The 26,017-nt window shown below is 42.3% G+C and overlaps 1 protein-coding gene and 1 non-coding gene across 2 annotated transcripts in view; one reads left to right on the forward strand and one right to left on the reverse strand.

Moving 5' to 3' along the window:
* The first annotated feature begins 1,775 nt into the window (after positions 1 to 1,775).
* LOC126418720 (cuticle protein 19.8-like) overlaps positions 1,776 to 26,017 on the forward strand; it is an 85,990-nt gene continuing 61,748 nt past the window's right edge. Inside the window, exons 1-2 of the mRNA XM_050085624.1 lie at positions 1,776 to 1,828; positions 17,727 to 17,819. Coding sequence (XP_049941581.1) covers positions 1,805 to 1,828; positions 17,727 to 17,819 — 117 coding nt within the window. The 5' untranslated portion in view covers positions 1,776 to 1,804. The remainder of the gene's footprint in view (positions 1,829 to 17,726; positions 17,820 to 26,017) is intronic.
* Trnaa-agc (transfer RNA alanine (anticodon AGC)) lies at positions 18,682 to 18,754 on the reverse strand. Its single transcript has one exon. It is a non-coding gene; the product is annotated as a tRNA-Ala (tRNA).

Below are 26,017 nucleotides of genomic sequence, written 5' to 3' on the forward strand. Positions count from 1 at the left end.
AACTGAGGCGCCAGGTGGAAATGGCATGGCAATCCGTTCCACAGGACTACATCCAGCATCTCTACGATCGTCTCCATGGGAGAATAGCAGCCTGCATTGCTGCGAAAGGTGGATATACACTGTACTAGTGCCGACATTGTGCATGCTCTGTTGCCTGTGTATGTGCCTGTGGTTCTGTCAGTGTGATCATGTGATGTATCTGACCCCAGGAATGTGTAAATAAAGTTTCCCCTTCCTGGGACAATGAATTCACGGTGTTCTTATTTCAATTTCCAGGAGTGTACATTTATCCTACTGTGAGACAACACTGCAAGTGCCTTCGTGGAAAAATATTTGCCGTTGCCTGCGGAACCATGACTGCATCCAGGTGCACCTCTTCACCTGAAGTAAATAGATGGCCGCGAATGTCTTTCTTCAGGGCTTCTGTAGAGTGGGTTATTTGGACTACGCTGCAGAAGTTTCGCTGGAAAGCCCTTACACATCCTCCATAAAGTCTCCATCTCTCTCTCTATGCGATTTCCATATCTCTGTTTCCCTGTAAAAAGACATTCGTGGCCACCGATTTACTTCAGACGATGAGGTGGGAAGCCTGGTCACAATCATGGCTACCTGGACAACCGAAAACATCTTTTCGAGGAGACATTGACCTCTTTGTCTCGCGATATGTGTTAACAGTTGCAGCGATGACCTTTGAAATAATAAACAGTTTACTTACTTTCTTTACATTTGCCTCGTTTTCATTTGTTGCTCCATACACACTGGAAATAGAACGTGTCATCCAGTAGTAAACTTGTGATGCAGTTTAATTTGTATTCCGAATATTAAAAGACCAGAAGTATTAAGGAATTGAATAGAAAAAATAATAGCAATGTGTGTATAGATAGAATATTGAAGGTGGTAGGGAAATAATTGTAACTAACAGTTGAATAACATAACGGTAAAATCATACACTGAAATTGCATAAATATCCTCAAACAATCTTTAGTAGCAAGCAACGTTACTTATCTTCAGTTTTCCACTGGGTCACAGAAAGCAAATTCTCTTGGTCCCAGACGAGCACTATGAGACACAAGAGGAAGAAAGATTTTCTTCATAAAGTTCGCAGTTCGCTCTTCTTGTTGAGTTCTTATCGGAAGACAGGTGAAGACGAGGCAGTTATAGTTACCAACTATTTCTTTTCCGAACTCACAGTGGCACATCTCGCGACGTCTACGAAGACGCAAATGACTTGGAAGCTTATCACACGTCAGCGAATACCTATGAAGTTTAACACGCTTTTTCTGCTATAGTTTGTTTTGTGGAACGAAAATGTTAGTGGGCTCTTGTCCTGAACTGCAGTAAAATTGTCTCCGAACCGGCTTGACATGTTTCAGTCTTCTAGCGGGAGCCATTTAATGAGTGATTTAATAAAGTTACAAAACTCAGCGGGAGATAATGTGCTCTTACGTCTACTTCAGAACTGTACCTGACTCTACGGCGTAGATGACGGACGGCGGCAACGCGGGTGGCGTTGGTTCACAGCGCACGCGTGTACGCAGCGCGAGAAAGCTGCGAGTTTTCGCGCGCGAATTTAGGCGTCGGGAGAAATTTTTGACAGCGCCGATTGCGGTGGCGACGGCGACGCTAGACGGCGGTGGGGAACGTGAAAGGGAGAGGAAGGAGGGGGGGGAGGGAGGGAGGAGACAGGGCACAACGCTGCGTGTAGGAGTAAAGAGAGTGGGGGCTCACATATAAAGCGAGGGGGCGGCGGGCCCACGCAAATAGCCTCACCGTCATTCAGTGCCGCGACACGCTCTCAGACGCCATGGGGATCTACCGCGCATTGACGGTAAGTGCCACGATCGTATCGTCGCCGGAGGCTGTGGTACACGCGTTCGTAGTTGTAACAGACGAAATCGCGACCTCATCGTCACGTCATTCAACGCTGTCGTTACAATATTACCTTCTTCATTTGTTCGCACCAAACTATCGCTCAGAATCTCCTCCGTTCTTCATTCTGTTAACTTCACAGCTAGTTATTTGTTTCACTGTTGCTGCATGCGAGGTCACCAGTTATGCATATTTCCTTCGTTTCTGTTATCTCCTGCATCTACGCCAGTGGTTTCCAACCTGCGGGTAATTACCCTCTGAGGAGTAGAATAAAATTTTATGTGGAATGAAAATCAAACTATCCGATTCTGTGTCAGTCACGAAACTAAATTATTTTCAAAAGATTATTACTATTATCACAATTTTGTAAGACTCTAATATTGATAGTATAAGTTATCAATAATTGCTTTTTCCCAGTTAGTAGCTTAATGCGGCGGAAAGTCACAGGTTCCTCACATAATCCACCTACTACATACATATGTTGTGCTTTGTACCGACATCGCTGATGATAAAAGTAAGACATATATGCAACAAATGCTCAAAAAGATATCTTCTCCAAGTTGTAGATAGTACCTGCAGTAGTCCAGAAATTGCTTCATTACGAGCTTGGAAACAGCTAAATGGATTAACTGCTAACACGACACAGCAGTAGCTACATAAGGACTGTACACAGTTTTATTATTATTATTAGAGTGTTTAGACACAAAGCACAAACAGCCCGAAGTCGTTCAATTTCTGCCAGTTCAGAAAGAAGGAGTGCAGCAGTGAAGTGATTTACGAATAGTATGCATAGTGCACACATGTGAAATTGTTTGGTTTTAAATGGGGTTACAGTGTGTTGGTCAAGCAAGTGTCGCAATTGGGAGGAGTAATGCAGAGGAAGCATGTTGTGTAATAAGTGTGTACCGTCTCAATGGATAGTTAGTTATCTTTCCTGAGAAGGAGTTGTGGGCAGCACTTGCGATGCCCCACGTATTCCTTCGTCATTCATTGTAACACACACACGTACACTCACACGCATACATACACACATGCATGTGCACCAACAAACTAAACATCATTCATATCTCATCACTTTAAAAATAAAAGTGTTCCAACAAAAGTATTTCGTTCTACAGTTTAGCTATGTGCTAAAGTTGCTAAAAATGTGGTGATGGGAGGAGGGGGGGGGGGGGGCAACAGATGGCAGGGGGAGCTAATGTCTGATTGCTCACAGGGGTAATGGTCTAACAAAATATCTACCCTCTTCAACCCTCTGTAAAGTGCTTGTCAGGCGATACTTTTCATTGTTGTACTACGTGTCCTGTTTATCTTGACCACCTCAAATCATTTTTTGTACAGAAGCAAAGTATCAAACGTATCGAACAAATGTTATTTAGCTGCCAGGAAGACATCAAGCAGTGTGACTGCCATTTTTGTATCTCTGTCCATTACGGAGATATGAAGAGCAATACGTCTATTTTTAAAAACCACCCTATACTGTTTATTCAACAGTCCACTACTTCTCGTCAAGAACTGTTCAGAAACGTCTCACACTGTACCATTTAAATCTGCGTCAGTGCTCCGCAAGCCACCTGACGGTGTTCAGTGGAGTTTACTTCTGGGACCACCGACCCTAATAAACTCGCAAATGACGCTTGGGGGGACTGACTATCGATAAGCCTCTCTATTAGCTTTAATTTCTCTAATTTTCTCGTCGTGGTCGTTTCGCGAGATGTATGTGGGAGGAGATGAAATGTTGTCCGACTCTTTGCGGCAAGTACTCTTTAGAAATTTTAATAGTAAACCTCTCCAAAATGCATAACGCCTCTCATGTTGCGTCTGCCACTGTGTCTGTTGAGTATGACGTTATTAAAAACTTATCACAAAACTGACTGACTCTCCTATACTAGCAGCAGTGCCGATATCCGGGATAACGTAAGTCGCTCACTTGCTGGAGCTGACAGTAAATAAATAGAAACGCAAGGAAAGTGCATGCCCGTCAACACTAAACCGTCTTCAGTTGAAGGTTTATGTGAGTACTTTGTACACCAATGAAGAGAAGGAAGAAATGTTAGTCATATACGGTGAATGTAAGTTAACAGAGCAGTAAATGGAACATTATTTTCTTATTTACAATATAGCTACGTGTAGCAAAGTACCGCAGCACTTTTAAAAGATATCGGACTCAGGTACTTGCACTGTGTGGTACTACAGGAAATTCAAAGTCAGTTTTGTGTTATGCATTTAATAACGTCATCTTTACGCGAATGGTACGCTGTGGTACGTTTCGAACAACTTTTAAGAATTGGATTACCGAAGAAAGTATAGGATGCTGCTTTTAAACAAGACGTATTGCGGTTAATGTCTTCGTAACGAACGAAATTAAGGAATCATACTGATTATATTATCCTGATAGTTAAACAACATTTGCTCGGTATTTTTTTTTTTTTTTTGCTTCTGGAAAAAAGTGGTCAACTTAATTGGAATACTGTATATTTTTGTCGTCTTTGGGTTCACAAAGAAAGCACGTCAATAATGACTCCGGTCCTCCTGCTGTAAAAGCACTGTGTATTCATCGAGATGCCAAATTCCTTACGAGACTGACGTTCGCAGGTCATGGTTATTTTTCGAGGTAACCGCAAGTGCATTTTCAGGTAGCTAGCACAAGTCAGAATTATGAGTGCGAAAGTTTGGCGAATGGAAGGCTCACAGGATCTCAAGTGAAACACGTTATACTGATTACGGCGATTGCTCCAAGTGAGATAAGTGTCGACGGAACGTAGGAAGTGGAAATGCAATGAAAGCAAACAAGTTAATTAAAGAATACAGGGGAAGGTAATATAACGAGGCTCTATGAATGAACGGAAGTGTAGTGGCTCAAGTATAGCGGCGATGAACAATCGCGCATGTCAAGATTCAGCTAGTTTCACGCGAAATATTGCAGAGTGAAACAACCGGAATGGAAGTAGTGTCGTAAAGATAGTAAAAAGTGAAAAGTGTGAGTGTAACTGAAATATTGATAGGCTGAAAATGTTATCTAACAAACAGTGACTTTAACTGGAAGACCTTCTTACTAATTACTAACCGTAACCATTACCATTACACTAGCTATTAAATTTTGACATAAATATGTCGAGAGAACTCTATCAAAAGATCGAAACAGGGACGTACGATTCGTAACTGGCACATTGTCACAGTTCTTAATCTCTTCTTGTTCTCATGTATGTAATTGCATTGATTAACTAGTCCGTCGGTTCTTGGTAAAATACATTATGAATGAAACACGCCCAGCACTAGTGTAATATTCTATAATTGTACGAGGGTAATCCCAAAAGTAAGGTCTCCTATTTTTTATAAGTACGTAGACCTGTTTATTCCTACAATGGGTTACATCAGTTTACAGCTTGAACATTTAGCTATTTTTCTACATAATTATCATTTCTGTCGATGCATTTTTGTAGTCGCTGTGGCAGTCTCAGCTCGCCGCCATGCTGTTCGGAAAGTTATGAACCTCTTCTTTCAGCTCGTGGTCGGAGCTGAATCGCTTTCCGGCCAAGTGTTCTTTTAACCTAGGGAACAGGTGATAGTCACTGGGCGCCAAGTCAGGAGTGTAGGGTGGGTGGGTGGTTATGTTCCACTGAAACTGTTGCAGGAGAGCAACGGGTCGCTGAGCGATATGTGGGCGAGCCTTGTTATGGAGAATGTGTACGCCCTTGCTCAGCATGCCTCTTCTCCGGTTCTGAATTGCGCGTTTGAGTTTTTTCAGTCTCACAGTACCTGTCAGCATTAACTGTGGTCCCAGTGGGCATAAAGTCGACCAACAATACCCCTTTCCGATCCCAATAAACGGTTGTCATGACTTTACCGGCTGACTCTGTTTGCTTGAATTTCCGCGGCTTCGGCGAGGAAGGACGCCGCCACTGACGTCATTGTTGCTTGCTCTCAGGTGTAAAGTGGTATGCCCAAGTTTCGTCACCCGTGACAGGTGAGTCCAGAAAGTAGTTCTGTTCGGCTGCAAGGCGGTGAAGAACTGCTCGGGAAGCATCAACTCGTTGCCGCATGTGATCCTCAGTCAGCGTGCACGGCACCCATCTTGCGAACACCTTCCGGTAGTTCAATGCTTCCGTTAAAATTCTGTGAGCGGTGCCTCGCAAAACCTCGGGAACCAACACGCAGAGATCATTCAGGGTGATCCGCCGATATTCACGCATGCACTGTGTCCTCAGAAATTGACGGTCTCCCGATGCTTTGTTCGTCGTGAATTTCGGTCCGATCAGCTGCAAACTCTCTATACTATTTACGAACATTTTTGACATACATGCACGACTCACGGTACACTTCCGTCGACTGGCGATGGATTTCAATCCGCGCAGTGCCCTTTGCGTTCAAAGACCGAATAACTGCGAGCAATTCGCACTTGGCGCGAACATCCATTCTCAACGGCTGCCAAGTCAAGACTGAGCGCCTCAGCGCGGTGTGCGCATGTTTACACACAGCGCATGAAGCACTCTTCATAACAGTGTGACCAACTGCCACACAAACAGAGTTATGTACTTATAAAAAAATAGGAAACCTTACTTTTGGAATTATCCTCGTAGAATATTTGTTTCATTTATAACATGTATGAAACTTATTCGTCCACAAGCAAGTAGTTACGGAGGGCTTATTTAAATTTGCAACCGCCAAATGAACATTTTCAGTGTAGAGGTAGGAGGGGGAGTTTTACTCTGTCACTAATATAATTTTATGTTTACGGTGCCTATGGTCGTGAAACGGCAGGAGAGGGAGGGGGAGGACGGACTTAAGTAAATTCGTAGGCATTATATTCAAAACCAGTTCTTGCAATTTTCGAAGTAGGTTTTCGTGATATATTGGAAACTATTCCTCAATTGTTCACCAAGTTTTCGAAACTTCGTGCTGGTCTTTCTTTGGGGTATGTTCGATAATATTCGTAAGTTCGTATTGACAGGAGTTCCACACACTTGAGTAGTATTTCAGTACAGACTGTATAAGTGTTTTGTTTTAGTGTGCGAACTTCTTTAGAGATTACCTTCAGTCCTGCAGTTTCCTGACACCTTTTAGCTATAACTGTACTTAATTACACTGATCAGGCAGAACAGTGTGACCAACTACCTAATAGCTGGAATGTCCACCTTTGGCACGGATAACATTATCGACGCGTCGCAGCATGGAAGCAAGAGACCTTTGTACGCCTCTGGAGAGCTCTGGCACCGTATCTACACACACAAGTCACCTAATTCCCGTACATTCCGGGTAGGGGAGTGACTCTGGCGCCACGTTCAGTCACATTCCAGATGTGTTCGATCGCTTCAGATGAGACTTGTTGGCGGGCCAGCACATCAATTGGAACTCGCCACTGTGTTTCTCGAACAACTCCATCACCTGGCCATGTGAAATGGAGCGTTATATTGTTGAAAAATGCCACTGCTGTCGGAAAACATGATCGTCATGAAGGGGTGTATATGGTCTGCAACCAGTGTACGATACACCAAGGCAGCCATGGTGCCTTGCCGAGCTCCAATCGATCCATGGGTGCCCACGTGAATGTTCCACAGAGCATAATGGGGCTGCCGTCAGCTTATCTCCGTCCAGCAGTGTCAAGGAGCTGCTCCCCTGGAAGACGACGGATTCTCGTCCTCCCATCGGCATGATGAAGAAGGTATCGGGTTCATCAGACCATGAAACGTTCTCCAACTGCACCAACTACCAATACCGATGGTCACGCTGCCATTTCAGTCGTAGTTGCCGATGTCGTGGTGTTAACATTCGCGCATGCATAGATCTTCGGCTGCGGAGCATTGAAGTCTGATGCTAGTTTCGCCACATTTCGCCGTCCATCCCGTTTTACCACTCTGTCCAGCCAACGACTTCCGACGCCTGTAATGAGGGGTTGAGAGGTGACTGCCCAAACCCACGACGTCTAGACGTCACGTGTTGAACATACCACAGCACTCCTCGAACATCCGACAAGTCGTGCAGTTTCCGAAATGCTGGTGCCAAGCCTCTAGGCTGTCACAAATGGTTCAAATGGCTCTGAGCACTATGGGACTTAACTTCTGAGGTCATCAGTCCCCTAGAACTTAGAACTACTTAAACCTAACTAACCCAAGGACATCACACACATCCATGCCCGAGGCAGGATTTGAACTTGCGACCGTAGCGGTGGCGCGGTTTCAGACTGTAGCGCCTAGAACCGCTAGGCCACTCCGGCCGGCCCAGGCTGTCACAGTCTGTCGTCTGTCCAACTCAGATAAATCGCGCGTCTTTACCATTCTACACACGGCCAGCACGCTAACTGATACTACATGCACCGTGTGTGTGTCTGACTACCAGTCAGCCTCACCAGGTGACTCTCCTATCGCGTGGACAGGTTTATATCGGTAGTAGGACGGTAGTCATCATGTTACGGCTGAGCGATGTATGTCTCTGTACTTTGTTAATCACAGGTATTAAGAATGAGATGACTCATTAACCGTGCAGTTATAAGTTATTGCACTTAAAATTTGGTGAAATAAAAATTTTACGGTATTTATGTTAGGACTCAGTCACCAATTATCGTAACGAATTTATGTTTTGTTCAGATATTTCTGAAAACTAACACAAAATTTTACTAGGTAACATTTACTCATAAATGAGAATATCATTTGCTGAGATTCTGAGGTCACAACTTCTATTATCTGTTAAGCCAGCAACATACACTGAAGCGCCAAAGAAACTGATATATGGGTATTCAAATACAGAGGTATGTCAACAGGCAGAATACTGCCCTGCCTTCGGCAACGCCTATATAAGACAACAAGTGTCTGGCGCAGTTGTTAGATCGGTTAATGCTGCTACAATGGCAGCTTATCAAGATTTAAGTGCGTTTGTATGTGGTGTTACAGTCGTCTGACGATCGATGGGACACAACCTCTCCGAGGTAGCGATGAAGTGGCGATTTTCGCGTACGACCATTTCACGAGTGTACCGCCATTATCAGGAATCCGGTAAAACATCCAATGTCCGACATCGCTGCGGCCGGAAGAAGATCCTGGAAAATCGGGACTAACGATGACTGAAGAGAATCGTTCAACGTGACAGACGTGCAATCCTTTCGCAAATTGCTCCAGATTTCAAAGCTGAGCCATCAACAAGTGTCAGTGTGCGAACCATTCAACTATACATCATCAATATAGGCTTTCGGAGCCAAAGGACCGCTCGTGTACCCTTGATGACTGCACGACACAATGCCTCACGCCTCGGCTGGACACGTCAACACAGACATTGAATTGTTGTTAATTGTAAATATGTTGCCTGGTCGGACGAGTCTCGTTTCAAATTATATTGAACGGAAGGGCGTGTACGGGTATGGAGACAACCTCATGAATCCATGGACCCTGCATGTCAGCAGAGGACTGTCCAAGCTGGTTGAGGCTCTGTAACGATGTGTGGCGTGTGCAATTGGAGTGATATGGGACTCCTGATACGTCTAAATACGACTCTGACGGGTGACACATACGTAAGCATCCTGTCTGATCACCTGCATCCATTAATATCCATTGTACAACCCGACGGACTTGGGCATTTCCATCAGGACAATGCGACACCCCACACGTCCAGAATTGCTACAGAGTGGTTCCAGGCGCACTTTTCTGACTTTAAACACTTCCGCTGTCCACCAAACCCCCAGACATGAGCATTATTGAGCAAATCTTGGATGCTTTGAAACGTGATATCTTACGGATTTATGGATAGCCCTGCAGGATCATGGTGTCAGCCCTCCAGCGCTACTTCAGAGGCTATTCGAATCCATGCCACGTCGTGTTGCGGCACTTCTGCGTCCTCACGTGGGCACTATACGATATTAAGCACGTGTAGCATTTTTTTTGGCTGTTAAGTATATATATATATATATATATATATATATATATATATATATATATATATATATATATATATATGGGAATTCATCTGGGGACATTTACATGCAATCTGGTGATTAGGAATGGAGAGCATATTATAAGTCGAATATTGCTGATGAAACTTTCTCCAGCAATCGGAATTCGAGCCATCTGCCTCTGTTTTAAGTGCTACCACAATAACGTGCGTTATCGTTCTCATCTAGAGACACGGCTACAAGGTGAGCAAGATACATTCGAATCAACTGATAATGTTGAGGCAACAACATAATCATTCACTTCTCAACAGATTTAAGAAGAAATTTGCTTCAATACAGAGGTAGCAGGTATCGATATACAATGATGGGATCCCCATCAGTGTTTTTATGCTGCAACGGAATCGTAAGATATATGGGGATGACCGTCCTTGACAACCTAAAGTGAAGTGACAAAGTAAACTTTCTTATGGAAACAGATATGAGACTAGTATTCACTGAAGCAGCCTAAGGAAATGTGATTCATCCACGAAAGAAATAGCTTACAAAACCCGCGTTCGACAGGATCATGAATACTGTTGGTCAGTATGGGATGCTAGCCAGGTAGGGTTAATACGAGGGTTAGAGGGCGTCAAAAGATGAGTGCAGCGTTTCGCCGCGGGTTCGTCTAGCAAGTGTGAGAGCGTCAAGAAGATGCTCAAGAAACTCCAGTGCAAGAGGCTGCAGGAGAGGCGTTGTGCTTCAGGGACAGATTTAACGTTATTATTTTCAAGAGCCTACGTTCTTAGAATAGCCCGGAAACGTATCCCTTCCTCCCATGTTCATCTCGCGAAATGACCAAGACTGGAAAATCAGAGTAGTCCCAGTTGATACCGAGGCTTACCGGTTGTTGGTTTTCCACCATTCTATTCAATTAGGGAAGTACAGAAATACCCTCCGTCACGAACCGAGCGGTAGCTCGTGGAGCATGAATCCAGATTCAGATGCAGGTGCAGACACGATGTCTACCTCAGTGTATCAGGGACTGAAATGGAGCCAGAGTAGGGCGCTATTAGAAATCAGAACTTCTAACACGTTTATGTCAGCCTAGAGAAAGGAGACGGCCACGGCCTTCATTAAGATACAGACCCGCCTGGTCTAACGATGGGTATCTTGTTAATTCGAAAGTAGGAAAACGGAAATCTTCTCTACCGAGGAGTTACACTAAACAAACACCTTTCGCCTCTTTCTCTGCTGAATCTTGGCACAGGTAAATGCTGGAAGTGAAGGACAACCTGTAAAATAGAATGAATGTCTATTATTTCTTGACTACTAGAACCAACGCCCCAATTTATTTGTTGCCGGTCGCCAGAGATCTTCCCAATTTATCAGAATATTAACTGGAAATTATCTTAATAGTTTACTAATTTTGTACATCCATTCCCGAGGAGATAGCAGAATTAATTATTTTCAGTCGCGTACATCCATTCTCGAGGATACATCAGATCAACTATGTTCAGTCGCCTTAGGTGAAATATTTCAGTGTGTATCCTACTTACCTATCAGAAGTATCAGACACCTCATAAATCATTTTATACACGGATTGGTTCAAATGGCTCTGAGCACTATGGGACTTAACTTCTGAGGTCATCAGTCCCCTGGAACTTAGAACTACTTAAATCTAACCAACCTAAGGACATCACACACATCCATGCCCGAGGCAGGATTCGAACCTGCGACCGCAGCGGTCGCGCGGTTCCAAACTGTAGCGCCTAGAACCGTTCGGCTACCAAGGCCGGCATACACGGATTTACTAGTTACATTATTGTAGATCGCTTTTAAAATGATGAAATAGTTGTAAATAATTATTGTGACTAAATAAAAGAACGCGACCATATTAACAGCAATATCGTAAGTTCTATAATCAATTGGTATATGAAGCAATCAGTATCAAAACCAAATATGACTTGGCCACATTCAACACGGTGATCACTGGTAATGAAACGGTGAATTTCAAAGCAAAGTGTTATTCTTCTTGAGACAGGCAACTGTTACGAAAAAAACTACCGAAAGCTGCGACGGAGCTTTTATGCGACTTCATCCCAGGGCATTGATGAACCACCTACCAATAATTTATTAAAGATAGAACAACGGCGCAGGAAGTCGGGCAAGTCCTTTTCAAAGCAACCATCCAAGCATTCGCGTTAAGTGATGTAGGGAAACTCCTGAAAACCTAAATCTATATTGCCAACTGAAGATGTTGCTCCCGTTCCTCCCCAATGAGACTGCGCCCCGCCTCGCTCGATCAGAACTGTGAAACCACAGTTTCCTGCAACAGCCTGCACTACGTCAAACAGGGACTGTCTCTCGCATCGGCCATCCGCAGTATCACGTGCCTTATCCGTCTTCAAAGCGACTGCCATTCCGTTGGCCAATAAAAAGTCCGACGGTCCAGACACATGACACGCCAACCTTTCCTATTTGGCGTGGCGAGAGGAGTTCTTCTTCTCTCTACGAGATGGAAACTGTTTCTAATTCATTTGCTCATTACATTTTTAACTGATATCTGGAAGAGCCTGTCGAGAGCTCAGAAAACAAATGACGTTGAATGGGGAGCCACAATGCTTATCCTCGTTTTGTAGATTGGATGGAAAGTGAAGTATCTGGAATAATGAGTGAAGTAAAAAGACAAGAGTATGTGTCTCTCGTTCTCTATGTGTGTTTCGTGTGTGTGTGTGTGTGTGTGTGTGTGTGTGTGTGTGTGTGTGTGTGTGTGTGTGTGTGTGTGTGTGCGTGTGTGAGAGAGAGTGGGTATGTTTTATCCAGAACGGTTCTGGAGCGTCTGGGCCAGTTCTAACAAAACTTGGTGCTTATACGAGTTAGTATTTGTTAATATCTACTATTGAGATACGATACCCTAGCACCCTTACAGATGGTGTAAAGAAACTGGTTCTCTACTTCTACAAAAAAAAAACACAAAAAAACCACCTTTTAAATAATAAAACATGACCTATACAAGGAATCTGATTACCCTTGTTACTCACGAACGAAAAAAAGTAAATTAGGTAATTCAGTACAATTATTATATAGATGCGATAAATCACTTTAACGGGGGCCAAATGAACAATTAAAGTCAATATAATTCCAGTAAACCTGCAAAAGTAAAAACAAATTACTGTAGGGACCTACATAGACATTGCGCATCTGCTAGATGCCCACGAAATACGCAATTTTGTTTTGAAGCTGACAGCCAATGAGAGAATAGGTACAGTTTTCAAGCAGTAATGGCGGACAGCATCAGCTGGTAATATACGTAGTTTTATGGTAGCTAATTTTACTACACAAAAAGTAAAATATATACTCCCTCCAAAAGCAGTTACCAACAAGACGAAATAATGGAAAGAATATTTATTGGGACTAAACAAAATTGAGGATTGTGACAGTATTTTTAAAATAGTTAATTTGACTGAAATTGTCTTTAATTTTGAAATGAGAGAGAGCGTAATAATTTTCTTTTGATATCTTCACTGTTGCTGCAGGCAGTGCGATGACGTCAGCGGTGGTCCGCGCGGACGATGTGTGAAGCGAATCCTGGTTTGTGGCGTGAAGTAATGATGGATCCTCCTGTTTCATTAATATTCCAGTTACGGCGGTGGTCCACGTCTCCGTTGTAGTCGAATCAGCTGGCAGCACTGGCGCGATAATAATAGTTCCAGTATGTGCGTTGTTGTTACGCGCGCGACGTTTTATTATTAAAAGTTTATTAATCGCGCGGTGCGGGTAGGTCGGAATTATGCAATGTCTTTAATATTTACGATATATATCCGGTTAATGCCAACACTTCGCACAGTTCTTTCACCGTGTTGCCACAGGAAAACAGTCACATGTGTTCATCACTATAACAGTCCGTTAAACATCAGTTCAATTTACGTCGTTATCTTTAAGACAGTTTGGACGAGATTGTAAATGTTTCTTTATCAAATCACAGCACTGTTCTTTTACTTAACATTTTGGTTTGTTCCACTTTCACAGTTAGTGTCTCCACACGATAATGGTGTCTGATTCATGGCTAATTGTCACAAGTTCACATAGTTTGTAAAATCGTCACGGCAAACAATCGGTATACTTTTCAGGTTTTACTGTTCACTTAATAATGCACGATCTCCTATTAACACAGTGGACGCACTGTAATTTTTCCTCCGCGTATCACCGTCTTTCACGCCGAACTTCTGCAAGGTTTTTCACCTGCGAACCGACCTCGATACCACCACAACTCGCACGCTCTCTATCGATAGTCGTTCGCTCTCTCTCTTACACAGTACTTCTCCCAGCCTAACCAAAGATTTACAAAGCATATAAAACCAGAACATTTATATTCGTACAATATAAAATATAAAACAGTTGCAAAATGAATGAAGAAACAATGTGACGTATTAACAAATAAAGAATAGTTGAAATAAATGATATATACTTATTATGACAAGATAATGCACAAATGAAAAAAAAATACTATCATTTTCGGGGAAAGCAATGTCTTTACAATGGGTTGGAGATACGATGGAATGGCACGTAAAAGTAATTGAAATAGACCAGTAAGTTGTTTAAAAATATTCATCCGGTTTTACTAGACTATGTCTTCACAAGAGTATATCTTTTACATGAACTGAACTCTAACTTTTGCGTAAGATTGAAAGGCTTTTGTTTTCAAAAGAAGTATTCGATTTTACAAGCCTATATCTTTTACATGAAGGCTCATACAACCTTGAGGTGCTTTTTACAATTATATTTAGCATCAAAGTTTTCATTTACCTTAAAAAATGTTCGTTGTGCCTTTCATCGGACGCAAGACTAATATTCAAACGATAGTCAGTGTCGTGCCATACTTTTGCCAGCATGTCCGTGGTTAATGCATTCGTTTCTCTTAGTATTCGATGTTGCAGTTTACCAAAAGTCGTTGGAAGTGTCCTACATCAACATCCACATACATACTCCGCAAGTTATGCAGAGCGTACCTTGCACCATTATTAGTCAGTTCCTTTCCTGTTCCAGTCGCAACTGGAGCTAGGGAAAAATGACTATCGATATGGCTCCGTATGAGTCCTAATTTCTCGTATCTTATGTTCGTGGTCCTTACGCACAATGTACAATGGCGGCAGTAGAATCGTCCTGAAGTCAGCGTCCGATACGTGTTCTCTAGATTTTCTCAATAGTGCATCGCGAAAAGAACGCCGTCTTCCACCCGTCTCCTTTTCTTAAAATTCTCCCTATAAACCAAAGTCTCCCTTTCACCTTCCCTGCTACCGTCCTTAGGTGCTCATCCCATTCCATAACACTTTGCAACGTCACGCATAGATACGAGGGGTGTTCGGAAAGTAAGGAACGATCGGTCGCGAAATGAACACCACAGTGAAAATGGAAACTGTTTTCTTTGGACATTTAGCTACACTTTCCAGATACTTCTCTACATAGTCGCCGCTCCGACTTGGACATTTGTCGGAGCGTTATATCCAATTTCCAACACCATCGTCATAGAAGGCAGCGCCCTGTACTTTGCGATAATTCTCTTTGCTGGTCTATAGCGCGTAGCCTGCTCACAAGTGTTGTCTTCGTATCCAGCGTTTCATGTGAACAGAGATGATATTCAAGACGAGACAATTAGGGCTGTGTTGTGGGCTATCGAACACTTCACATCGAAATGGCTGCAGGAGCGTCTTCACTGCCCCTGCAGAGTGCGGCTGAGAATTGTCATGAAGAAGGAAGTGCGTGTGCATGGTAGTTGTGTTAGGTGGGCTGCATTCATTAAGGCGAAGCCTCTCAACGGGCCCTCCTACTTGGCGGGAGACATCGTTGTTCTAGGCAGCTTTACTCGCTCACTGTGCCCTCACAACTGAAAATTGCGTCTTGATGCGATTGACAGGTATACTAGAGACACTGCCCAAAACGTCTGTGAAAAGCCTTGTCGGATTTTCAATGTGGTTCCTCACTTTCCGAATAGCCCTCGTATTTCAATGAAGTGACTATGTCAAGTAACACACTACTAATGCTGCATTCGAACGTTATATAATTCTATCCGCTAGTCATCTGCATTACCTTACATTTTCATCTACACGTAGAACAAGCTGCCATTCACACACCAAGTATAAATTCTGTGCAAGTCATCTCGTATCCTGCTACAGTCATTTAATGTCAACACCTTCCCATATACCACAGCGTCATCAGAAAATAGCCAGAGATTGCTGCTCGCCCTGTCCGTCAAATTATTTGTGTCACATTTCCCTGGGGCGGCCCTTGTCTCTGATGAAAACTCACCGTCGAGGACAACGTACTGAGTTCTATTACTTACTAAGTCTTCGAGTCACTCGCACGCCTGGGAACCTAAACCATATGCTCGGACCATCGTTAACAGCCTGCAGTGGGGTACCCTGTCAAACGTTTTTCGGGAATCCATGACTATGGAATCTACGGTTGCCCATCGTCTTTGGTTTGCGGGATGTTATGTTCGAACTCAAAATATATTCAAGGGTTAGGAACATAAACGTAGTCTCTCACAAACGCTCACATACCGTAAGACCAGGCGACCTTGCTGCCCAGTGGTACAGTGCCTGATCGCTATGCCCCTTGCGGTTGATTCGCCGTTGAAGCCGCTTATTATTACTAAATGCTCTTTCGTGTAATTGTCACTGTGATGATGCAGCGTCCTGTTGAAAATATTATTTCCGGCATATTGTCGCAACAGTGGAAAAAATGAGATCGCCAACGTATCCAGTATGTCATGCCTGTAACAAAGTGAATTAACTTCTCCTGGGAGGCCTCTACGAGCAGTAACGTGAACCGGTGACTTCCAACTGGCGCCAAGGTGATCTTTTAGCTTTGATACGCAATGTAGAAAATATAATCTTGCGGAATCGAGTGAATCTATTCGTAACACCTCGTTTATCAGGGTTGAATACATAGTTTTCGGTACTCCACCGTTGTTTGGTGACACCCTCAATAACATCAGACCCCTAGCAGAGTATTTGACGATAGCGAGGGATGACATGGAAACGTAACTCTGGAACGCTTGGAGCAATTGTAACCAAACGTGGCACACACATGAGTTTCTGTCCGTAAAACTAAGTACCGTGGGACTATCATAACCCAGACCCCGCTTTGGATGGGGGTGTAGGTAGTAGGAGAGAAGAAGGTGCCATGTGAGCATAATTTTGAACGCCTGCAGACATTTAACTAAACTTATTACACATACATCTTTTACGTAGAGAGATGTACTGTGAGGCTCAAACACCACTAGTGCCGCTACCTGTGAGATTAAGAAGGGGGTGACTTAGTAAAATAATTTTAAAAACCGACATTAGCTTCGAATTTATGGTTTTCTCGAATTCACGGTTTTCTGTTTTGATAGGGTGAGTAGTGACAGTCCCCGTTACGTTAAACATCAGGTAGTGTGAGCAGGGTTGGATAGGGCGTGAAATGTAATATTAATAGAAACACACTGATAATCGTAATTTGTACAATGAATTTAAAACAATGTAAATGAACAGATTTCATTCTTTTTCAAATCCAGTAAAAGCAACTAGGAAGAAACAAGCAATAAATAAGTAAGCATAAGATATGGGATAGTGAAGAAGACAAATAACAAATTATGTCGTTCGACATGCTACTATGCAGAACACAAAATAGTGATGGTGTGAATAGCAATAGTCAGTGACGTCATTAGAGGGCAAATCCTAGAACGACTTATTTTATTTCATTTCTTCTTACATTGCATAATGTATCCGTAATGTTAACTCGGTTATAAGCAAAACATGTTACCCTGCTTGATTTCACCGTTTTATTATTACCTTTTAGCATACGTTTAGGGAAAAATGCCCACAAAGTCTCCATGTGGATGTTATGACGTCGTTCTGGAGTTCACTACATCTCAGTACGATCGTTTTTAATTGACCGTGACAGCGTATCACAGCGCTGATCAGGTACTTACTGGTAATTTGTTGTGTTCTTACAGGTGACTGTCCTGGGCCTCGTAATTTGTGCCAGCCTAGCATCAGCTGGACATCTCGTCGCCTACGCACCCACCTACGTGAAGCCCGCCAACTATGTGAGTATTCCTTACAAGACACTGTGGTCTAAATGTAACCAGGGGCATTTTGTGCGACATAAAGAACCTTGTGAAGCTGCCAGGCGGTGTAATTGTGATACATTCGCAATGGAAGAACACATGTTGGAAAGACTCGTCACCAAAGATATTAAAACCTCTTGATTCTCACGGAGAACTCCGTTGTAGAGAGACCGGAACACACAGATAATTAGGGGCGCGTGGCACTCCAGCCCGTAATTCCCTTCACTACACGGACGTACGAACACTCCACGTCAGGAGAGGAAGAGACAAAATCTGTCCACTGACCATTCTTTGCACAGTGCTGGAATCGACTCTGAAAATACACGGAGTAACAGGCTTTCATCCCCAGAGGTATACTATGAAACCAGCAGGATTAGCTAAAAGATGAGCGGAGCAATGAAATTCATTTCGAAAATGTACTGTCCCCTCATAGACTTGTTGCCAAATTTTATAAATGAAAAGTATACAAATATCGTATTTTACAGACTATAAGATACGCTTTTTTTCAAATTGCCTCCAAAATGCAGGTGCGTCGTATATTTGAAATTAAAATAGAAATGTCCAGTGTTTGATTTAAAATTCCGGTCAGTTTTAAAAATGGCCATATATTCGTTGTCGCGGGAAACCTAGCTCTATATGGCAACATCGGATTCAACTGGCAGCAGCACTGCACCTATGTGACGAACATTCTGTGGATTCATAAGCTTACTACCATTGTCACCTTCCCACCCTGCCATCACAAGCACAGGAAACTGACTAGCTTATGACGCGTGCGTCGTTGCGGTCTACGGTGCCAGTGAACTTGAAGTTGATCGAAGCAGACGAAATGAATTGAAATTTGTGCTGCAGCCGGGACTCGAACCCGGGTCTTCTTGCTTGCTAGGCAGAAATGCTAACCATTACACGACCATAGCAAGATGATGAACATTGCTGCACGAACTACCTAAGCTGAGTGCTCTCCTAAACACAAACTTGAATTCATTTTTCCCTTATATATTGTCACTACTGCCAGGGCTCTCCGATATTGGCAAGTACCTCAGCATTGGACGTAATGGGACGTCCTTGTACCTTTGGTGATCTTATAGATCTTATAATTAAATGTTTCCCTGAGACATTTAAATCTCTTTTTATTATCTGCGATATTGATCGAAGCAGACGAAATGAATTAAAATTTGTGCTGCAGCCGGGACTCGAAACCGGGTCTTCTTGAACTGAAGTGATTTGTGTTGACGGTAATAGTATAATATTTTTGTTAGTACCTACTTTCATAATGGAAAAAAATGAAAGGTATTCAAATAATACGGATTATCAATTGAAAGTAATAGCGTATGCAGAAGAACATGGAAAAAGAGCAGCTGAGCGGTCGGCCCTCCATCAACAGAAAAAAAACCGTTCGTGACTGGAGAAGAACTGAAAAAAACTGAGGAAGACTAAATGTGCAAATAGAGGACTGAGTGCAAAAATGGTCAACGGTAGAAGATGACGTATCGAAATGGATTCAAGGAGACCGTCAAAATGGCACTGGAATTAATACAAAAATGATACAAATACACGCTCGCAAGATAACGCTACAGTGGATTTTAGCAGACTTTAAGGGTGGAGCTGGTTGGTGTCACAGGTTTATGAAGCGTCATGGACTCAGCATGCAAACAGTAACCGAAATTTCAGAAAAAGCCTTAAGAGTATGAAGAGAAAATATTATCTTTCCATCGCTTTATTATTCAACATCAAAAGAAAACCAGTGTGAAACTGACCCAAACAGCGAATGTGGATGAAACGCTTCTGACAGTTGATTTGCCGAGTAACGGAACTGTTGCCATAAATGGTTCTAAAAACTGTAACTATAAAAAGCAGTGAACATGAAAAATTGCAGTATCCACTTGTTCTATCATGTTATGCTCATGATGCTAATCTTAATACAATGACCATTTTCAAGCGCAAAACAATGCCAAAACCATCTGAAACACCGCCGGGTGTTGTTCACGTACATAAAAAGGGTTGGATGGACGAGGCTGTTACGAACTTACGGGTTAACAGAGTTTGGGAGAGAATAAAAAGTGCTTTACTGAAGAAGAGTTCTCTTTTTGTACTAGATCGGTTTGTAGCCATTTGAAAAATTCTGTGAAAGGAAATACAGAGCTTGCTGTTTTTCCGGGAGGACCTGCTTCACAACTGCAATCTCCTGATATCTCCATAGATAAACCATTTAAAGTGTACTTGAGAGAGGAATGGAATAAATGGACTAGGGATGACACCCAACATGCATTAACACCGAAGGAAGCTTTAAAACGACCTACACTCAAACAAGTGTGCCAGAGGATGAAACAGTCGTGGTCTAGAACGAGAGAAGACATTATTAAAACTTTCGAGAAGTGCGGCATAAGTAACGTTCTCGATGTCAGTGAACACCATCTTACATATGAAGAGGTAAACAATGATGACGATGTGGAAGAAGAAGAAAGTTCAGATGACGATATTATTGTATTTTAAAGGTCAGTTCGGTTTTATAAAGTAAAATTCTTTTAGTCTAGCTTTGTAATCTAATAATAAAAATGGTAAAACTGTTATCTAAAAAAATGCTTAAAATTTAAGGTGTGTCTTAGAGCCCTTAGCGTCTTATAGTCCATAAAATACAGTATGTGATTATACCAACTATAAAACTTTGAACTCTCTATAGCCGGCCGGGGTGGCCGAGCGGTTCTAGGCGCTACAGTCTGGAACCGCGCGATCGCTACGGTTAGGTTTAAGTAGTTCTAAGTTCTAGGGGACTGATGACCTCAGAATTTAAGTCCCATAGTGCTCAGAGCCATCTGAACCATCTGAACTCTCTATCATTTATTTCAGCTTGTTACTGCATTGCCGTTTGTGATCATTGCCCACGTTCATATGTTGACATGGGTTGTTTTTATACAAACTGTGTTTGTCTACAACTTGAAATATAAATGCTAGGATTTGGTTATCAAGAATTTTAAATTATCGAAAATCATGTTGCTTGTAAGTGGAATCCATGTTAACTTTACTACTGTTCCAAAGCCTATTCCTTCATGATTAATATTAGTGCATTTCGCTTCAGTAACGTTATGTATTCATTAGTAGCTTTCGAAGCCTGCAAGTAGGGCAACTAGTATAAAATAGACGACTTACATAGTTACATAATCTGTTAATTAGCAAAACTGTTTCACTGATATTTGTGTAAAACTAAGGGTGCATACATATCTCGACACAAAATGAACGAGACATCACTAATTACTAATGAATTACTTATCCTGGTATATTATCGTGCAACTTATTTTCGACCTTCGTCTGTGTCCTTAAGTTACCAAAAAGTTCATCACCATCATTCAACTCAGTGACAATGGACTCTTTCTTGGGCTCCAACATAACGCAAAAATGGTACAGTTCTTGAGCATCCTTGCATAAAACGTCATGTAGGAAGGTTCTGATTAATGATACGAACGAATGCAAACGTCAAACTTGAATGGGCCCTACTTTGAACACGTTGGCAGTAGACAGCTCATCAACTGCCTCTTGTTTTACAGATATTGCGTCACAACGTTGGGAATCAGTGTAAGGTCTAGAAAACATTAATAATCCACAACGAACTGTCCCTTAGTAATGTAAAGTTTCTTTTTCTTTCTGAGACTTCGAATATGAAATGTAAATGAATTTCAAATGCAACAGACAGTGCTCAAGCAATTTTATTTGCCACTCCACAGTGCCCACAATTTATTATAACAAACTCAATTAATATTATCTTGTAAATTAATTACAAATGTAACAGACAGTGCTCATGCAATTTTATCTGTCATATTACCCTTAATATGCTCAGTTTGCTATAAAATATAGAAGAGTAACAATGAAGAATCGAGAAGAGCGGATGGCGTTGTTTCCTTCAATTTTAAAAACTTAACGCCTGCACCAGGCGATCTACGGAACCCCTCCAAAGTCGTTTTTCCGTTTGTGAATCTATCTCTACCACTTTTAATGTCCTATTGTTTCTGTTGAACGTAAACACGCGCGAAAACCTCAAAAGACTATAAATTATGAGTTAGGTATTTGCAAAATGTCATCGATAAAGTTCTGATCTTCATCAACGTGCATGCCATCGACGTAACGTCAAATAGGAAGATTTACATCATGCGGCCTAACCACCCCAGACGGTGTTACCCGGCAAATAATGTCATACGATCACTTCATCGATAAAAGAAAAGAGAACCAGTAATAAGAAACATTGTAGAACATCCAGAAATGTTTGCCGTGTTAGGGCATTGCGACGAAAAACACTTTAGTCCCTTATTCTAAATACTAGAGACAACACGGATTGAATTTATCGTCGAACAACGCGGACGTAGATTACAACTAAAATAAGGATGACCAGTTTTAGCAGCAATATTCCACAATGAGAATTCTTACCCACGAGCCATTTAGTTAAGGCAGCCGTGGTTTTACGCAACGTCAAGGCTCGTTACTCGGCGAAATTTCGCTTAACCAGACACACGCTGGCGCAGAGAGAATTCGCACGCTGTCTCTGTAACGGTTGCGTCACAGGTAGCGTTATATTACCCTTCTCTCTCTCTCCCTCTACGTTTTTACACTAGCAATTCCAACACTCGTCCTTTGCTTGTTCCGGACTTCAACACGAAGGATTTCCGCACTTACGTCTGCACTAGTTTTCGCTGTAATCGTGTTTTCGCTTTCTTCCTGTTTCAGAAGAGCGTGAAGCAACTTGTAATATTTTCCCATTTACTATACTCTTATCTTGAACTTTTTTGATGCATTCTCCGTGATAGTTAAGTGGATAAATTTCTCAAGAAAACTCCATTTGCGATTTATTTGTCTTATACAGTCATAACGTTTCAAACATGCAATGGAAAATACTCATAAACTATACGGGATGCGACAGGAGCAACGGACATGCTTTGAGAGGTAACAGTATTAGTGATTCTGAATAAAAACCGTCACGTGAGCATATGTACTGTTCTTAATAGTGCCGGACCTTGTGGCCGAGCGGTTCTAGGCGCTTCAGTCCGTAACCACGGGGCTGCTACGGTCGCAGGTTCGAATCCTGCCTCGGGCATGGATGTGTGTGATGTCCTTAGGTTAGTTAGGTTTAAATAGTTCTAAGTCTAGGGAACTGATGACCTCATATGTTAAGTCCCATAGTGCTTAGAGCCGTTTGAACCATTTTTGAACCATTTTCTCTTCCAGCACGACGTCGTACGTACTTTCATCACGATGTGGAGTACGTGCAGCTAGTATAGTTGTTAAGCCACGCCAACTCATCGCTAAATTCCGCATCTGTGCTCGACCAAATAGTGTACTTGTGACGACTTCCGCTCGATTTGTTAATCACGTTTCTGCAACACGTAATTTTTCTGTCATATAAAGGATACCATCTAAAATTTGGAAATCTAACAATACAGAAGACAGACACATTCACGTGCCTCAGTGTGAACATCAACCAACAAAACCTTATAGAACAAGAGATAGTAATAAGAATTCAAGCTGGGAATGGGGGGGGGGGGGGGAGGGGCGGGGAGATCTCTAGGAGCTATGCACAACATCATAAGACCGAAGTTACTATCTAGGCAGGCAAAACTAAAAATATATCAGACCATTATCAAGCCAATAGTGTGCTACGCAAGTGAGACATGGAACCTGCCAAAGAAAACAGAGAAAAAACTCATCACTTTTGAAAATACAATACTTAGAAAAATATATGGACCAGTGAAAGAAAACGAACAGTGGAGAAGAAGGAAAAACACTGCCTGACATCGTAGTCGAGTGTGAAAATTAAAGAGACTAAGATGGTACGGACATGTGAGGAGGAGAGAGGAAAACACGGTAATACAAACTGTAATGGATGGAGAAGCTGAAGGAAAGAGACCACTGGGACGGACGAAAATAAGATTGAAGGATAATACCATGGGAGACATGCAGATACTGGGTCTGGAAGATGAAGATGCAGATAATAGGAAATTTTGGAAGTCTGGACTGAGTGAAGCCAAGAACCGGCTGCTGTTTGTGTGGCCAGTATAAGTAAGTATAAAGGATGAATGTTTTTCTTTCTTTTTTAGGGAAGGCCGACGTTATGCGCATCCCATGCGCTTATACATCTACATCGCCCTCCATACTCGGCAAATAGCTGTCAAGTCATGGCACTGTACAACGTTTTGGATTTTCTTCCCCTTCCATTCGCGCGTGAAGCAACGGAAGAATGACTGCTTAAATGCATGTGTTCGCGCTGTTATTAGTCCAGTCTTGTCATTTATCTTCATGGTCCTTAAGCGAAATGTATGTTGGTGGCAGTAGAACCGTTTTCCAGTCAGCTTGAAATGTCGGTTCTCTAAATTTTTCGACAGTTCGTAACAGATGAACCACACTTTTCTACAATTATCCCAATAAACCAAAGTCGACCGTTCGCCTCCCCTACCAAAGTTCTCATATGCACGTTCCATTTCATGTTTCTTTGCAACGTCAAGCCCAAATATTTAAAAGATTTGGCTGTGACAAGCAGGACAGAACTAATGCTATACCTAAACATTACCGGTTTATTTTTTCTACTCATCTGTATTAACTTAAGTTTTTCTACTTTTAGAGCTAGCTGCAATTCATTGCACCAACTAGTAATTTTGTGTAAATCATCTTGTTTCCTCCAACAGTCACTGAACATCGAGACCTCCCCATACACCACAGCATCTTCAGCAAACAACCGTACATTTCTGCCCACTCTGTCTGCTGGATCATTTATGTACATAGAAAATAATAGCGGTCCTATTACATTTTCCTAGGTTACTCCTGCCGATAGCCGTATCTCTGATGAAAACTCGCCGTCGAGGACAACATACCGGATTCTATTACTTGACGTCTATCTTCAAAAGCCAATCAGTTCAGCTTATTTAGAATTTCCGTAACACTGTTTTCAATGTTGACTGTCTATGCGTATCATGACGTTCACAATTTGAGTTTTCTGAACGGTATTCAAGCATGCGCCGTGCAAGTGCATCGTATGCAACTTGTTCACAGACAGACTGTAGTTTCTCAGTAACTTACCTATGAAACGTAGCCTATCATTTGCTTTCCGGAATGAATTTTCACTTTGAGACGAAGTGTGCGCTTATTTGAAACGTCCTGGCAGATTAAAAGTGTGTCCCAGACCGGAACTGCTGCGCGGGGTAGCCGCGCGGTCTAAGGCGTCTTGTCACGGTCCGCGCGGCTTCACCCGTCGGAGCTTCGAGTCCTCCCTCGGGCATGGGTGTGTGTCGTCCTTACCGTAAGTTAGTTTAGGTCAGATTAAATAGTGTGTAAGCTTGGGGACCGATGATCTCAGTAGTTTGGTCCCATAAGGCATTACCACAAATTTCCAATTTCCAGACCGGAACTCGAACGTACGACCTTTGCCTTTCGCGGGCAAATGCTGTACCGACTGAGCTACCCAAGCAGAATTCACGACCCGTCCTCACAGCTACACTTCGCACAGTAACCCATTTCCTACCTTCCAAACTTCACAAAAGTTCTCTTGCATACCAATCCTGGAAGAAAGGAACATTTCTCCGTGAAACGTAAACGTCACAAGTTTGAGTCCAAATCAGGCACACAGTTTTAATCTGCCAGAAAGTTTCATGCTGTTTCTCTTACTACAAGTGAGCCTGTGTGTTTGTTTCACTTCATATTGTTACAAACTGTTGTTTCCAAATACTTCTATGACACGACTCACTCAAATTGCGACTCATTAAATATGCAGTCAAAGTACACAATCTTTTACATTTTGTGACGTGCACGACTTTACATTTCTCTACAGGAATAGCTAATAGACGGTATTTGCAATAGATTTTTCTCAATATCTAAGAGGCTACTTTTGCTATATTTAAAGATAAAATTTTTTCGAAGATAACTGCATTATCTACGAAAAGCCTAATACTGCGGTTAATATGGCCCGCAAGTTATTAACGTATTGTATCAACAGATACGGTCCTACCACTCTCCTATGGGACACACCGTATACTATTGCAAGTAACTATTCATTCACCGTACAGGGTTATGTGCTGCGTCGTGGTTTTTCGATTTGGTTGAAAAACTGGTTAGATAGCTTATAAGGCCTTACCTATATTACTAAATGACTAATCCGGTGCACGATGTATGCACCCAGTTGCAGGTTGCCTATCTAGCGGCTTGTA

This window comes from Schistocerca serialis, chromosome 9 (assembly GCF_023864345.2).
Source record: "Schistocerca serialis cubense isolate TAMUIC-IGC-003099 chromosome 9, iqSchSeri2.2, whole genome shotgun sequence".
Classification (NCBI taxonomy): Eukaryota; Metazoa; Arthropoda; class Insecta; order Orthoptera; family Acrididae; genus Schistocerca; species Schistocerca serialis.